This window comes from Phodopus roborovskii, unplaced genomic scaffold (assembly GCF_943737965.1).
Source record: "Phodopus roborovskii unplaced genomic scaffold, PHOROB, whole genome shotgun sequence".
In the NCBI taxonomy this organism is placed as follows: domain Eukaryota; kingdom Metazoa; phylum Chordata; class Mammalia; order Rodentia; family Cricetidae; genus Phodopus; species Phodopus roborovskii.
In genome coordinates, this window is record NW_026126447.1 from 10,829,781 (window position 1) to 10,847,217 (window position 17,437).

The 17,437-nt window shown below is 36.6% G+C and overlaps 1 protein-coding gene across 35 annotated transcripts in view; it reads right to left on the reverse strand.

The window, feature by feature from the left end:
- Positions 1-17,437, reverse strand: part of Ptprd (protein tyrosine phosphatase receptor type D) — a 462,643-nt gene that overhangs the window by 84,071 nt on the left and 361,135 nt on the right. For 24 of the 35 annotated variants that reach the window (XM_051188084.1, XM_051188083.1, XM_051188078.1 and 21 more), the window contains 2 exons: positions 6,824-6,865; positions 6,224-6,321 (listed from right to left, as the gene is read on the reverse strand). In XM_051188084.1, coding sequence (XP_051044041.1) covers positions 6,224-6,321; positions 6,824-6,865 — 140 coding nt within the window. The remainder of the gene's footprint in view (positions 1-6,223; positions 6,322-6,823; positions 6,866-17,437) is intronic. The other 11 variants (XM_051188096.1, XM_051188080.1, XM_051188095.1 and 8 more) reach the window with 1 other exon arrangement.

The following is a 17,437-nucleotide window of genomic DNA, read 5'->3' on the forward strand; positions in this document are numbered from 1 at the left end:
CTTCTGTGTGTTCTAAAGATAATAACTGTCTATTTTCTGAGAGGAACTGTTTGGAAGTAAGGCTGTGGTGCTGATAGATCAGGTGGAGATGTCGATTGGGAAAACAGCTCTTTTTACACAACACAGTCTTTGTTCTGTGTGCTCCTGTTGTTGGTAATAGCAATTTTGATCACAAGATGTGTGTGTGTGTGTGTGTGTGTGTGTGTGTGTGTGTGTGTGTGTGAACTGTAAGTTTATTTCAAAATTGATCCACACACACACTTTGCCTAATTATCTGCTGTATGTCCAATGGCAAGCTTGTCACCATGTGGCTAACAACATGCTGAGAAGCCTTGAAAACTGACCAGGAGAGGCTGAACACAGCATGACATTGGAATGTAGGAAAGCAAGCAGTGATGGCTAATGATGCTGGCTAAAGCTATGGAGCTTTCTTCCTTTTTTTTTTCTTCCTTATTATATCATGTTTTACTGGATTCAGCAAAACCTTAGGGGTTTGGCCAGCAGTAGAAAGAAGCCAGAGTTTCATTGACTTTAAGCCACTAATTTTTTTCCAACTTTGTTATATTTCTGATTGACTGGCATCTTATATCTGGTACAAGATTATAATTACTAATTAATGCTTCTTTCTTGGTGGTCTATAAACTATGTGGTATCTTCACATTGAAGCTATTTACATGTAATGAAATAAGAAATATTTACAAAGATGTCTGAACACTTCTAACAGTATCCCCAATGGGCATCATTATATGCAAGTTTATTTTCATGCTAAGTAAGCCCAGGTCCAAACTGTAGTAATCGGATTCCAAGACTTGTGCAGTTGGCCACACTTCTGTATTATTTCTACTGTTGGCTCAAATAGAGTACCCAAATGGTATGGAGACACATCAAGAACCAATTTGAGAGGTAGACAACTTACATTCTATGTCAATAGGAAAAAATCCTGCCTTGCAATCCCTCAAACTTTGGAGAATCTCACACTGAATAGTAAATTTAGATGTTCATCTTCCTTACCTTGAATTATCAATACCAATGAGTAAAATATTCATGTCCTTTTTAGTACATGAAATTAGTCATTTTTCATTCCACTACATAAATGACTGAAATTTGTTTCAGAAAAAGAAAAAGCAAGCAAGAAAGAAAGAAAGGAAACACCAATACATACTCCTATGGCTTATGTCTCAAAAAAAAAAAAAAAAAAAAAAAAAAAAAAAAAAAAAAAAAAAAAAAAGAAAAGAAAGAAAGAAAGAAAGAAAGAAAGATTTTTGCTTTCTACTGATTTGTTTCTTTAGGGAAATAGAAGCATTATCCCCTAGAAAAATCCAACAGACCCAAAATAGAGCAATGGTTTATTGAAGATAGATTTGGGTCTGTGAATGTACTATAGCATGGTCAAATATACGAAGAACTTGGTTATAGGAAAAATGAAAATGTTTTCTTTTGTGGTCACTGCTTTGATGACAGACAATGTTTGTCTCTTCTCTGATGAAATATAATATTTACCATTGGAGATAGACAAATTATCCCTTGAGAAAATAAATATACCATCAACATGTCTCAGGAAAACCACCAACTATTCTGATGGATAGTTACATGAAGAAAAGTGCTAACTATCAGCATCTGCACAGGGTTTCAGCAGAAATATTTTTATCTAGTAGGAGATTATGGTTCCTAGACTGTATAATCAAGATGTAACAACAACAAAAAAGAGAAAAAGATGTAGATCTTGAGGGGAGTTAATTCAAATGGAGTGATTAAGAACCCAGCATCAGCTCTTGGTTCTCCCACACAGTAGACATGTAACATTCTTTCTCAAGCTCATTTTAAGAGGTCTCTACAAATTAAAAAATTTGGCCGGGCGTTGGTGGCACACGCCTTTAATCACAGCACTCTGGAGGCAGAGGCAGGTGGATCTCTGTGAGTTCATGGCCAGCCTGATCTACAGAGCTGGTTCTAGGACAGGCTCCAAAGCAATACTGAGAAACCCTATCTCCAAAAAACAAACAAACAAACAAACAAACAAAGAAAAATTGGTTTAAACAGTGTTTAATGTCTCTACATATCTCGGAAATATCTTTATGTGTTTCACTATTCATCAAGGAAATATTAATTTTATTCTTTTAACATCTTTCACTGTATTATTTGATCATGGTATAATATATATGTTGTTACAAAATAAGACTTTCATATCTGGAAAGTTTTCTAGAAGAGCCTCATTATTTTTGGCATAAAGGGGACTGATGATCAGTGCCATGAGAACTGGATGAAATCATTAGCACATGTAGATTATATGTGGCAGAGGGACATAAGTACTATGATCACAGTTATCCATCTCTTTACAAAGAGTAACAAAACTTGGGTTTGGCTTTTATGAAAGCAACAAAAAAGCCAAAGTGGCACTCCAGTGAGAAATTCTGAGACCCAGTTCCTTGTCACTTTCTAATTACAATAAATGGAATGTGAAAAATAGTTGTAGTACACAATTTTAAGATAATACTACTACACATAGGAAGAGCCAGCAATAACAATTCTGAAAGTTGATTTCGAACATGTCAGGGGCTGTTACACAAATGAAGTCACAGCATGCACAGGACATGCAAAAACAAGCCAGTCAAAATTCCAGTGTGTGTGTGTGGGGGGGTGGTGGTAGAAAATGAAGCCATGTCCACAGCTGAGGTACTATTGGCTGCTGGGATATAGATTTGATAGGTTGCTCATGCTCCAGAGGATAACATTATAACCATAACGATACTGAAACCACTAAATAGACTCAGCAGGTTAATAAAAAAATACATATGAAAAATTGAAATTAGATACACTATATCTATTCTGGTAAGCGTCATGAAGGGGGGATTAGCGAGTGAATTTATGCAAAACACATTGAAAAAATGAATGACATTCTCAAATAATATGTAAAAATACTTTTTGAAGAATTTGTAACTACACTGTCAGGAATTTTGAAAGGAATTTGTTGTCATTGTGTTTTACTGCAGATTATTTCCTCAATCAAAAGCACTAAGTTTATGAAAACTAGAGTATACTTGAATTATGATCTGGAAGTTGGAAAAACAGATAAGCTCAACGTTGAGAACCAAATTGGAAGTCAGGTTTTATTTTTTATCTTCCTAAAGCACCTCAATCATGTTCCCTTGAACAGTTGCATGCTGGGGGCCTTTAATCATGGGATGGTGCAAACCTATGTTAATAGGTTACTAAATCTATTTTGTAGATGGAAAGAAGCATATCTGCATAGTTAAGAGAGAGTTACTCCTGCCAGTCTTGTGTTAAGAGGGCACTTGTGAAAACTCATTGAAGGCAAAAACCAGATTTTACAATTTTGAGTTCAAACATAGCTATTCCTAAAGTAGCATTGCTTTATATGATTCCCCAATTGTTCATCTTCATCAGTTTCTCTGTATTTGTGTGCATTATATACATTACAGATTAACTTTATTAAGAAATTACTTTGTAAATATGCTGGGAATTATAATCCAAAACTGAGATTTTTAAACATCAGATTGATTATAGTGTAAAATAAAATTTCATTGGCATACCTACTTAATGAGAGAAAGTCAGTTAAAATATATTCAAGTTTATATGGTAGTTACTAAGAAAATAATTTGCCAAAGTGTTGCTGTAATATTATTATATAAAGACTTTACTCTTATTGCCACAGATGACTACAGCACTTAAATATCTCCTTCATGGCTGTTAAGACACAGTCCAGTCAATTCATGCCCAGGGAGCTTTAATCACAGATCATCTTTCCGATGAACGGTAAAGACTGCGTGGGCTATCATGTCAATGGCTGAGGTGACTGGGGGAGCTGTTAATGGCAGTCATGCCAGCATGCAGTTCATAGCGACTTTTAAGGAGTGCTTCTGATCTCAATGATTATTAGATTAGCTTTGCATGGAACATTTCTTGAGAATTTCTATATTAAGTGAGGCCAGCTATTTTATTCAATGGATACAAGTAAATTTGCTGGAGAGGATTGAAGTGCCCCAGTGGAGAGTGGGGTGTTGGTCTATTAATCAGCTGAAAGATTATATTTTTAATTTCTGTGGCCTATTATATCATTACAAATAAAGAATTAAAGCAGAATCACGAAGAAAATATATATAGAAAAAATTATAACATATTAACGATAAAGAACAATGATGATTCTGGTTGGTGCAAGCTGACCCCTAAACTAAGAGTTTCTGTTGCTCCAGAATTCACTCTTCATTTGATTAATTCTCATTGCTACAACTCAGGTTTTATCCTCAAACCCCAAATGAGATGACGTGGGAGTTGTTTTAAAGTCTATTACATCGTTTAACAAGGGAGGCTATACATTAGAGGAAGAACAGCAAAGAGGTCAGAAGCAGGGTTTTCCAAATATAATACAAGATTTGATCCAGCATTAAGTTCCCTGAATGCTTGAGGAAGAAAGAAAGGAAAATATGACTGGGAAGGAAACAAAAATCCAACTCCATGTTCTATCAAATAGCACAAAAATGTTAGAATACACAAATTGGACACCAATTCAGATGGTTTGCTTACCCAGCTTAAGACTAGGACGCTGTATATAGTGCACAGGTCTATGGACTCAGTTTCATGGGAAGTGCATAGGATGAGCCTAAGTTTGAGGGAACCCTGAGAAACTCAGTGAGACCCTGTGCCAGAATTAAAAGTAAGCATCTACTATGTCACTCAGTGTGAGAGCAGCCTTTAGTGTGCATGTAGCCCCGGATTCAATCACCAATCCTGGACTACAGGGTTGGGACTAGTGAAAAAGAAAGGAAGAAACAGAAATAAGCATAAGACAAAAAGAGAGAGAGGGAGGAGAAAAGGGAGGGAGAGGGGGAAATAGGAAGAGGGTGATTTCAAGAATTTTAGAAGGCTATGTAAATAGATTTCCATGGGCCTCCTGCTTCACATTCTCAGATATGGCATACCTGAGATCTGTGATCTCTCTGTTCCCTCAATGGAGATCTCATAGAGGTTTCTCATTACACATGATAAGACAGACTGTGACAGCTGACAGACAAAGTCTATCTTGGACAACTGCCATGGAAACTGATACAGCATGGACAAAGAAGGCATGATGGAGAGCCATGCTTGACTTTTAATAAGAAAATCAGTAAAGAGTCTGCTGATATAAGCCCCCAATATGTTGCCTGCAACAAATGGTAGATTTTAGTGGTATATTTAAATATTGAGCTGCAACACAGGAAGTGCAAAAACAGTGATACATGAACAGATTTTACCACGAGCCTGTTATTGTGGAATACTAAAAATGGCCAGTTTTGCATCATGTTGTTTAACAAAGGTCACAGCCACAGTATCCAAATAATCTCTCTCTCTCTCTCACAAAAATTCACATAGAATCTTTAAGGACTCTGGGGTTTTATGACCCTAGTTAGTTTGCAAACAGGCACATTTCTGTTAATTTTAGCACTAGCATCCTTTTCCACAGTAGTTGATGATTCAGTAAGTGTAGAGTTTTCAGGCCATGGGAAACATTTTATTTAGAAATCTTGTACTATAGGGCCAGCAAGATGGCTCAGCAGGAAAGGAGCCAGATTCCTAGAATCCCATGCAGAATAGGAGATGTGACTCCCGCAACTTGTCTTCAGACTTCCACATTTGCACACTCACATATAACACATGCAGCTAGAATAAATACACCACAATATAAAGTGTACTTAATCCTGATGATATGGTACATAATATCATTTGCAGGGAAGATGCTTATTTTTGTTTATTTTTTTTTTTTTTTGAGACAGGGTTTCCCTGTGTAGTTCTGGCTGTCCTTAAACTCGAACTTGCTCTATAGACCAGGCTGGCCTTGAACTCAGAGATCCACCTGTTTCTTCCTGACATGTGATGGAATTAAAGGCATGCACCGCTATCACTCAGCAAAAATTCTTACCATGAATGAATTAGTTTGCACCTATTTGGAACATTTGAAACACTTAGAAGTTTACTGAGTCAGAAATGTCATGGACTCAATATCCAAGGGGGGAGGGACACCAAATATCAATATTTACTGAACTTACACTGAATAAATATAAAATAATACCAATAAAATGCAGTTTCTATACTGATTTAATTGTTTATTTATTCAAATTGCATCTGATTTGGGGTTTTATTTCCATAGGAAAGTACTAATTTTAATTTTCTAGTAAAAGAAAAGGCATGCATTCATTGGAAGCTCTGTCACATAAATGAAGCGTATTACCTCATATTCCTGGGAAAACTTCAGGTTGTCATTTGCTTTCAACCTCTCAATATGATCTGCAAGTTCCAAGATAGGTATTGGAGGATGGCTAGCCATACCTATTAAAAATAAAGAGGAAAGACATTTGAATAAAAACCAAATGATGCTAACACTTCAAAACACAGTGAATGCTGTAGTTAGAAATGGCCTGAAAACATGTGAGTAGTAAAGATGTTTTATGTGAAGAAGCAGGCAGATAGTCTGGTTACTCAAAGCAGGACATGCTCTAAAGGGAAGATTTTGGAACCAAGTAGAAAATTCACCAAGCATATTCCCCCAACTAGCATTCCTAGTGTGGAAGAAAGTGTTACTGTGCTACGAATCAATGAGGTTAGCTAGCAGGAAAAACTGAAAGGCGGGCCTGATGTCAACTTCTGCTTTGAGTAATTACTGTTATACCATCTCAGACTCCTTCTCCTGCACTGTGTGAAATGGAGATTGTGTGGAATTAAATGGTGTAAAGTCAACCAAGGGACAGACAGTGAAGAAGGCCTGAAAGGGAAGGAGGAGCAGCCTGATAGGAAACAGAAAGTGACTTATGTATAATCAAAGAAAACTAACTTGAAAAATGAAGGTTACCAGGGTAACCGGAATCATCTGAACCTGCAAAGAAAATGATGGTGTAAATAAAAATAAAAAAAAGATGAATGTATTTGTTTTTTAAAAATGAAATGGATAGCCTGATACACCTTTATAAAGAACCAATAAAATGAAAGCTTGTGCAGGATTTACCATACAATATGATAGATGAGGATCACTTTAGTATTTCACAAACATATCAGGTGACAACATTCACATGCAACTATGGATGACATGCACAACAGCTCATTGACAATGGATACTGTCAACACACTGGCACCAAACCAAACTGAACGTCAAAAATGTTTCCACTAGTAGCAGATTGTAGAGGTTGGGGTTGCAGCCTTCTAGCCATTTATTAATGGCAGCACTAATGACACAGTGATATTTTGCTTCCCAAGTCTCACCCTTCAACCCCCAGCAAACCTACAACCTACTTCAGGTGTAAACATCTTTGTCCTTGATGGGAAATGTATTCAGGAAAATAAGCAAATGGTGGACGAAAAGACAAGGAAAGAAAAGAAACATCTTAGTTCAGTCGGCCAGCTGAAGACACACTAATTTCTCAGTGTTTGTTAAAAATAATCGGCTGTTAATTTTGATGATTCTTGTGTTTTTCTGATTTTTTTCCCTCTCTGTTCACATGATTTGATCTTGTCTCATTGAGATTAATTTTGCAAGTGCACCATGAGAGAGAGTTGCTGACTTGGATATTAAGAGGCACAGATTCCAGCTGGATTGAGACAGTGAACTAACATGCCCCCAGGGAAGGATCTGAAGTAGAAAATTAGAAGTGGGGAGCTCCAACTGGAAGCTCTGGTGATGCTCTGCTGTCACTGCAACTCTGGAGGGTAACAGGCTGGAAGGATGACCATTAGATCAACGTGACAGGATTTCTTATGAGTGCTTTAGAAATGGTGTCATTATGTAAAGTCATCCCCTAGGTTCCTGTTTCTGAAATGCCAAATTATCAATGGCTATGGCAAATTAAGTTAAAAAAAAAAAAACTGAAACAACTTTGCTTCTTCAAGATAATCATGCTGTGCTTAGCACAGTGCTGTGATCTATGGTGGCTTTGTGTTCATGGCTGTGAAGGTCTGCTTATAGGAGCCAAAACCTTGGTAGAGAGCCAACAGAAATGAGTTGATTAGATACATATTCTCTTTGTTGATGATATAATTATACATCCGAACCAAAATTTTGGAGCCCTTTCTGAAGCTTTTCATATAGATGGCATAATTGAGCAAATTTACATTAGGCAGAGTGAAAGGGTGGGTGACAACAATCTAGTAATTAAGAGTGAGCTCATCCAGATGAGGCACTCCCCAGAGAATAGAATGGAAATGCAAAAAGCACAGGAGATGTTAGGCTGATCTGGACATGGAAACGGGCTGATGTGAACATCATTGCAGTGCTTTAACAGAGAAGGTAATAGACACAAAGATGTTTAGACCTTTTCGAGCGAATCGTGGGAGAGAGTTATTATCATATATGGACTGAGTGGTGGTTTGGCTAGAGAGGGAGGACACAGAGCCAATCAGGGAGGCGTAGGGGACTGAATTACTGCTCAAAGCTGCAAAAGTAAAGCCAGTTGGAGATGGGAAAAGTATTAGTATAACAGCAGAAGACCATAAGAAACAATACAAGATGTGATCACATATTCATTTCTGACATGTGGTCTCAAAGTACTACTTTGGAAGGTAATTACAGAGAAATTCAAACAAATTTGAGCTACTTCTTCATAAACAGCATTAAAAAACTGGTAACTTAAGAGGTGACAGTATGCAGCGTATGTACCCAATTTCTAGGACAAGTATAAATGGCAGAATAGCCATTTCAGATACAAGGGGTGAACCTATGAAAACTGCATGAAGAAGGAAATGTAGACCCACAATATAGAATATGAAGTTATATCTGTTCTGACATCTACTCAACAGAGTCCTACAATTAAGTATCTCTATGTCTTTATCTGCAAGACCAAAGTATGAATGTAAGTTAATTCTGAAGTTGCTCCCCTCTTTATGACACTATTTCAATACACTGATTGAGACTCTAAATAGGCAAGAGATTTTTCAGAGTGGTTCATATAAAAGGATTTAAAATTTTTTCTTGGAGATGTGGAGAACATTGTAAAATGGAAAACTATTATTTACTTGAGTTGTCTGCTATTTGTGTTCAGGTAAATTTTCTTTGGCTAGCCAAAACAGTGTATACTCTATATGATAATGCTGCCTTGCTTGTGTGTAAGGCTGAATACAAACATCAGTCTGCTGTCACATAAAACATGAGATAAAATTACTCTAACCCAGTGCTTTTTATTTCATGTCAGAAAACAGGTATTAAGTGTGTGGTGGTTAGAACAAAAATGACCCCCCACCCCGCTAGAGTCATATTTGAAAGCATAGAGAGTAGCATTAGGAGATGTAGCCTTGTTGGAGTAGGAGTGGCCTTGTTGGAGGAAGTGTGTTTTGAGTTTTGGTGTTTCAAATGCTCAAGCCAGGTCTCTGTCTTCCTGCTGCTTGACAATCCTGATCCAAAACTCTCAACTATTTCTCCAGGACCATGCCTGTCCGTGGGCAGCTATGCTTCTCACTATGATGACAATGGACTAAACCTCTGAACAGTAAGACAGTCCCAATTAAATATTTTCTTCATAAGAGTTGCTGTAGGTATGATCTCTTCACAACAACAGAAATTCTAATGAAGACATGAAGACAAAGGGTATACTTGAAAATAATTTCAAAGAAACTTATCCATTGTCTAGTGCCAGAAATGCATATGGTATAATCCAGACTACTATATTCTGGATGAAAAATTAGACACTGAGAATACTAAGATGATGAAGTTGATATAACTGTAGTAGTTTTCAGCTTTTGTCTGTAGCCTGGGCATTATTCATAGTCCAGAAAACAAGTGTGTGTGTGTGTGTGTGTGTGTGTGTGTGTGTGTGTGTTCATTCAGAACAATATTTTCATATTAATTCTGAGAGTATTTTAAAATTCCTTTCCAAAGGATGCATACCAGACCAATTAATTCAGAACCTCTGCAGGTGGGAGCCAGACATTGATGCTTTAAGTTCCCTAGCAATAGCTCTTCATCCTATGGGAAGTCATGATGAACACAGCAGGAACTTTGTAACTCCATTTGTTACTTTTATGTTCCAAAATCACATCACGATTTATGAGAACAAAGTAATTTATTTTTGCTAGTGATATCCTTGTATTCCTGTGACACCCCACTAGCAAGCTTTATTCCTTTTTGGATATTACTAGCAGCAAAGAACTTGAAGTTCTTTGCTGCTAGTAATATCCAAAACACAACACAAACACATTTTAAAGGCTTGCATTGACCCTGAGCAGAATTTTCATACTGAAGCCATAGCATCTATCAGATATGATGTTACAATGAAACTTGATGGCATCTTCATTATAATGAAATCTACTGTATAGGTTGTAGAAAAAAATGATAACTACTTTCAACATAGTACATATTTGTGGGAATAATAACAGTGGCTTCCTTGCATGAAATAAAAATTTTAAAGCATTGGAATTTTTTTTTTGCTAAGATAAATTTTGGATATAATTGAGTCCAGTGCTTTTATTTTATGCAATAGGACTCTAGAATGTCACCTAAGCAGTAAATAGAAAAAGAAAAAAAAAAACCAAACCAAAAACAACCAAACAAGCAAACAAAAACTACTATGCTGGTTAGTATCATTAGCCTGATTCATATCTGAATAGGAGCTGATTTTCTAGTGCAAAGTCAGAATCAAAGGACTGAGGAATCACGATGGTACAGCCAGAAAAACCAAAGATCCTTAACTGTGGCACAGTACCCACTTTTACAAAAAAAAGAATAACTGTTGTTTCTAGTGGGGAACAGATTTCTAGGACTACTTCTGTTACTTTTGCTTTTCAGGAAAGAAAAGCATACCTTTATTATCTGAACATCAACAATAACCTTGAAGGTCAGTACCATGGCAGTCATAGTTCTCGGAGTGGAGATGTAGGTGGCAACAGAAGATACTTTGCTGTGGCACTTTTTATATTATACTAAGGGGAAACATGGGGCTGATGGGAAAGTCATTCACATGGTTAAAAATCCTGATCAACTGTCAAGTAACAACATCATAGTTTTTAAGAGTTGACCCACCATTGTCTTTAATTCCAGTGGATGACAAAGGTAAGATGTAGAGGAAAGGATGTCTGTGTGCTCACAGACTAACACTTGGAAAAGCAGGAATGTTAAGCACACAGGCATTTCTTTAACAGAAGGGATGTATGTACCTGTTTTCCACACTGGAGGCAGGGCGTGGATGTTGCAAATAACCTGGTGATCTTTTTTCTATCTGTACAATGCAGCCTCATCTAAATCACCCAGAATGTTTATCCCAGATTCTCTCTCTCTCTCTCTCTCTCGCTCTCTCTCTCTCTCTCCCTTTATCTTTAGATTTATCAGTAAATAGAACCCACCATTAGGGGAGATGTCAAAAGTACTTTACATTTACAGCCTGGTGAGGTAGGACCTTAAGCTATAGAACACATCTTCATGGTAGAGGCCAGTACTTCACTACATGTGAAAAGAGTTCACATGTAGTCATGCCTTAAGCTTTCTTGTTACCAGGAAACATTTTTTGTTGTTGTTGTTTTTGTTTTGTGAGACTTTTTTGTTGTTTGTTTTATTTTTTTTCAAAATTGAACTATATTAAATAGTGTTAAGTAAACTGGCTTGATGTCAGACTCTGCTTAGATAACTAAGCAGTACCAAACCAAATTTCCTCCTGGCCTATCATGGTTCATTTCTCTGCTGGTAGTAAAGCTTGCAGGGATCCCAACAGTAAGAACTTGCTGTCTCAACTGACCTACTAGATTGTAATATCTTCCTTTTGTAATTGTGTGAATTATAATGAAAGGGTTCTTCCAGGTTCCAATGTCTTGGACACAGGTGATGACTTTTGACAGGTCAGATGGTTTATACAGCAAGTTGTACAGCAACATAATGATCATAAACTATGCTGATCTAAAGACAGTATGTTAATACATCTTAGAACACTTAGAATTCAGCCTGGCTCTGGAGTTGTTGCAGGCAAAGTATGCTCAGACTCACACCTGCAATGTCCTAACTGCAGGTTTCTTCTGGTCAACATATTTAGAGTCCCTTATGCTATGAACCAATAGAATAAACAAAATGTTAAAAATGGTAGTGCAACTTGGAAAAGCATTTTTTAATAATATAAAGGTGATTGTGCTTTTAAAATATTCTTACAGTGTTATGTCATTTAGAACAGACGTCAAATGACGATACTGTAATAGCGAAATGCTCATGAAAATGAGGCTCCTCAGCATTTCCATTACTGAAACAGCAACTCTGAAACCTCCACTATTCAAAATATTTTGAGCCTTGATTGGGAGCATAAGTGGAAAACTTCACATCTGACTTCATGTGATAGGTGGCAGCAGAAATGCAGGTATATTAAGGTATCATATGAAACTACTTTCCAGATATATATGGTATCTATGAAATAACTTTTAGACTTAGGTGATGCCTTCCAGGAGGGATCATCAAAATCTATCAAGTTGTTTAGAGTAGGGACTAGGCCCTCCTTCCTGCCTCCATGGGGAATGTGCTCCCAAAGTCCTTTCCTGCACTGGGGATACATCTGGTTTTGTCAGAGGTCCCTTAGACTGGCCAGGCCTTCTAATTGATACCCAAGTTCAGTGGAGTAGGGGGATGGGATGGGAGGGAGTTTGGGGGCATGGGAGGAAGAGAGGGAGGGAGAGGGAACTGGGATCAATATGTAAAATAAGAAAAAACAATAAATAGAAAAGAAAAAATAGACTTGGGATCCCTCCCGAAGATATTTTGGTTCATATGTACAAATATTGGTTTTAAAATAATAAGTGGGGTTTGCAGCTCAGTGGAAGAACATTTGCCTAGCATATAGGAAGATCTGGCTTCAATAACCAGGATTTTTTTTAAAACAACTCATACGTACACAAAAGTTTCTTGTATGTTAGACAAAATAACTACATACCAAAATAAAGTAAAAATTCAAGTCTAAAACATTTTGTTTCCTGTCATATTATATAATTAATACTCAACTCACACTTGCTTTATTTTCATACATGCTTAACCCTTACATTAAATGCCTGCCAAAACTCTGTAAGTTTGCTTAGTACAGCTTTTGTGGTCAGTTTTAATAGTGGCATATGATTTTCATGGTCATAGAACATATGTGCTTACAATGTTTCAATAGTATGCTATGATTTGCCTGACAGAAATTTATGATAAAAGCTTGGGGAACCATTGGTCAGTACCAACCAAGGGGAAAATAAATTGTTTATCAAATCAATGACCCTCCATGAATGTATCTGACTTAGCAACCATTGAGAGAAATTCAGTTCCTTAAAGATTAGTCACATTTTAACATAACTTGTATACTACTTAAAATGAAATTAATACAAATACTCTACTATGTTCATAAATTTGTTTAATGAACTAATGATAAATAAGATAAAAAGAGAACTTTGCTTTATAAGATACAATTGCTTCTAGGGAAAAACAACATTTTGAGTCAGTTATGGTCAGTGCTATCTTAAATAAAATATTCTCTAATACTGTTTCTCAGGAAAACATTTAATGACATACTTAAATTTTATTTTTATTGTAGGATGTATCAAAATAGGGGATTTGAACAAACTATGTTACTTTATAACCAAAATTTATCATTTTGAGTCAACAAATTGGTGTTTTATAGGTATAAACACGAGAAACAATTGCTTTATTGTTAGGTTGTATGTCTATATTTACTTAGACTAAACTGTGATGATAATAAACAGATATATTCTTATAAAGGTGGGTTTCATCAGCATTGGTGCAATTACTAGCACCAATGGATGATGGAAGCTGCTGCATAACCTCTCAACATCCATCCCGTTACTGTACAGGCAGTCTGGGTCTGTTGCTGATACCACAATCTCTCATATATTAACTTCTGAGTTTATTTTTGCTTTTCACAGACCATCAATCAAACGCCAGCCATGTTTTCTTTCAGGCAAAACATACTAAGGTCAGCCGCATACTGAAAGGCAGCCTTAAAGCTGTGGCCTCTGCTTTTCAGTTCTGAAACTCAGTGTTTGGATATTTTTTGTGATGGGAAGGGAGAGCAGGGCAACAAAAGCAGTCAGTTTGGCGGTGGCTGGCACTGGGTCCCAGACTATTGGTTGCCCTTCCTTCTCCAGTCCTGTGTACTGGACAGAACACAGGATTCTCTTGAGAGTGAACTCAATTTGCTTTGCTGGAAAATGTACAAATATGAACATATACCTGCTTGTCCTTTTCTTCCTTCCTTCCTTCCTTCCTTCCTTCCTTCCTTCCTTTCTTCCTTCCTTCCTCTCTCCCTCCCTTCTCTCCCCTGTCTCTCCTTATATATTCCCATCTTTTACAATGTCTTTTATCTCACTTTTTGCCTTTCTAGTGGCCATGGACTAGGGAGGGAAAATTGCCAGTAAATAACTTTTACAATATTAAAAAATATTGTTAACTGGTAATCTTTATCAGAATGATAAAGGTCTTTGCTATCACATTTTCTGGCATCTGGTATACAGAAATTGTGACAATGGTTTGAAAAGAACCACAAGACATGAAAGGCAGATTTCATGAATATGGAATGGCTTAGCACACACTGAAATCTGGAGAAGAGAATGAAATCTGTACTGTAAACTGCCAAAAGGAACAAAAAAAAAAAAAAAATCATACTTTAACTTGGAAAAGGCCTTTGTTTCCATATCACAACATTAAAGCAAAGAATTGTGTTTGTGGTCCCTATCTACACACCTACTATATATTTGAATTTAGAGGGATCCACACAAGCTGAAGCTCAGAAGGTCATGTGTTGAGGCTTAGAAGACAGATACACAGGTAAGGTCAGAGTAGTTATCAAAAAGTCCTTTTTTATTTAACATATGCTAAAAAGAAGACTTGAAATTCATGAGATAAAGTTTATTCTTATCTGAGAAACCTTTACTTGACCATTTCCCACTTAAAATTATCAAAAAATTCATACATATAAAACTTGAAACACTATCAGTGAATGGTGGTTTAGGCAAAACCTACATCCAATGTCAACAAGCACCAGTTTTAATTTTCTGAAATTCCCTCCATTACAAATATATACTGCTTTTGTAAGTATAAGCAAGGTATACTGGGAAGGCAGTCAAAAGCTATATGGAGGTTACAATAAAAGAAAAAAGGAATTATTTCTTTGCAGTGAAGGTCAACAGGCATAGTTCACTTTTGCCAATTCGAAGCCTAGATGCCAATGATCCCTAACTCACAAATCATTTATTCTAGGAAAAAGCATGTAAGGCTTAATTACTACATTTACATTGTGTGTGTGTGTACTTGAGCATATTCCCTCCTGTGGGTCATGGGGGTGGAACTTGTGTTGTCTGGCTTGAAAGGAGAAGCCCCTACCTCCTGAGCCATCTCAGTGGACCTAGGGTTTCTTCTGAAAGTTTCTTGTATAATTTAATCCTTTCCCCCTTTTCACAGAACATAAACATTTGTAAAAGTTGTCTAAAAATATTTGACTAGGAGTTGATAATTTTAATGTATTCCTATACTGCCTTTCTTCTCTCTTTCACTCATTCTCCCCAACTTATTCTGCTGAGGGCAGGAGAGTAACATACCTCTACCAAGATTTCACTTAAATCTAAAAAGTTACTGCTAGGGTTAGAAAGATGTCTAACTGCCCATCCCATAACAATGCTATCTAGCCCAGTACACAAATAACTAAGGACCTACTGATGTAAGATGTAATTATCTTAATGGATTAAGTAGCCTAGGTTCTGTCAAATGCATCCTGTCTATATAATGCACTTTGAACTTTAATCAAGAAATACATAGTTGTGGATAATATTAACAAACCTGTGTCCTCATGGCTTTTTCAGATGCTCAAGTATGGCTTTAACATCAGGACTAGATTCTTGCCCAAAATTTTACAAGTATGCTAACAAAAAATTTTGCCTCAGCAATGCAACAGTGGACAGAATTCTGATTTCCTTATGATCAAAATGTGTCGGTGGTACTGCTAAACTGTCAGAATACTGTCATGTGACAACTAGACCATCCATCAAAATTTAAAAAAAAATCTGACTTCTCAGTTGTAGACTTTTTAATGAGAATAAACAAAATGTCTCACAAATTTGTTTTAAAAGAAACTTAAATAGAATAAGAGGGTTATACAATGAACTTTCCTCTATCCTGCACAGCTGATGGAGTGTCACATGGTAATGTATGCTTGCTACTTTATCATTCCTAACAGCCTGTCATATGTGGCATCACCTGCTCTCCTGGGTTCTGGGGTAGGTTCTTGGTATATAGATCACAGTTTTCTTATTTCACTGAATGTCATATTTTTTAGGAGTGAAGACATGGGTTATATATTCCCACTTATGCATGTCATTAACAAATATCCTCAACTGTTAATATTTCTTGGGAACAAATAATTGCAAATTAATAGGTATGATGCATGTAACATATTTCACATGAAATATATAAATGTATAAAATTTAAAATAAAAAGTAGAATCATAGAACCAGCAAAGTCTAATCAAGGGTCAGTTCAGTTTATCACCTGAGAAAAATCACTGATTCTTGAATAATATAGGAGGAAAATTACAGACACTTACTCTGTTTACAGCCCCACCTTCTGCTCTCACCCTATGACATGTTTTTAAGGCATTTCACAGTCACTGGTGGAAATCCATACGGGCTGAAGAAAATGGGCATATCTCTATGTATTTGCCACTAACACCAGTCTGTTTCATTTGTAAATGGCCAATTATTTAGGACATCAACCTATCTTATACAGACAGGAATCAAGCTTAAGTGGATTTTCCCTCTAAGCTAAAGAAAGCATAAGACAAGTTTCCTGAATGACAGGCTGTGCTGGCTGGGTCAGGACAAACTCTTTTCTTTACTACATTTCCTTTCTTCTTTTTCATTATGTTTTCCTACTTTATGGCACTTTATGCCACAAAGGTAACTCCATGTAAAAGACACCTTATTGTACACTTTAATCTCTACTTTTACTTCTGTAAATAATACAGCAATAATACTTCAGCTGCAACTCATGACAGTTTGAATTTAGCCCACTTTCTCCATAAGTGAATCTAACATTCCCACATGCACTAAGAAAATGCATTCTTAAGAGAAAGTTTAGGTTGGTCACGTTCTAAAAAAGCATCCACATTAACTAAAGACACATAAAGATGGGATCTTTTGGAAGAGACATTGCTATTTTCTTGTTCATCATCCCCTGTATTTGTTAGCCATTCTTGACAAGTGTCTCTGGACTGCTGCCGGGCTATAGAAATAGAGATGTGGCACCCACATGTGCTTTTCTTTTGATGTCTGACCACTTAATTCAATACTGTACTATGATGCCATGTCTGCTCTAAGGACATAGTTGCTTTCAGCACAGGTCACACTTCACACATAGGCAGTGAACAGTAGCATCAGAGAGCAATTTGTTTCCTCAGTGGATTTCTAGGGATATGCAATGTGATGTAGGGTAGATTTTGTCTTTGGGGGT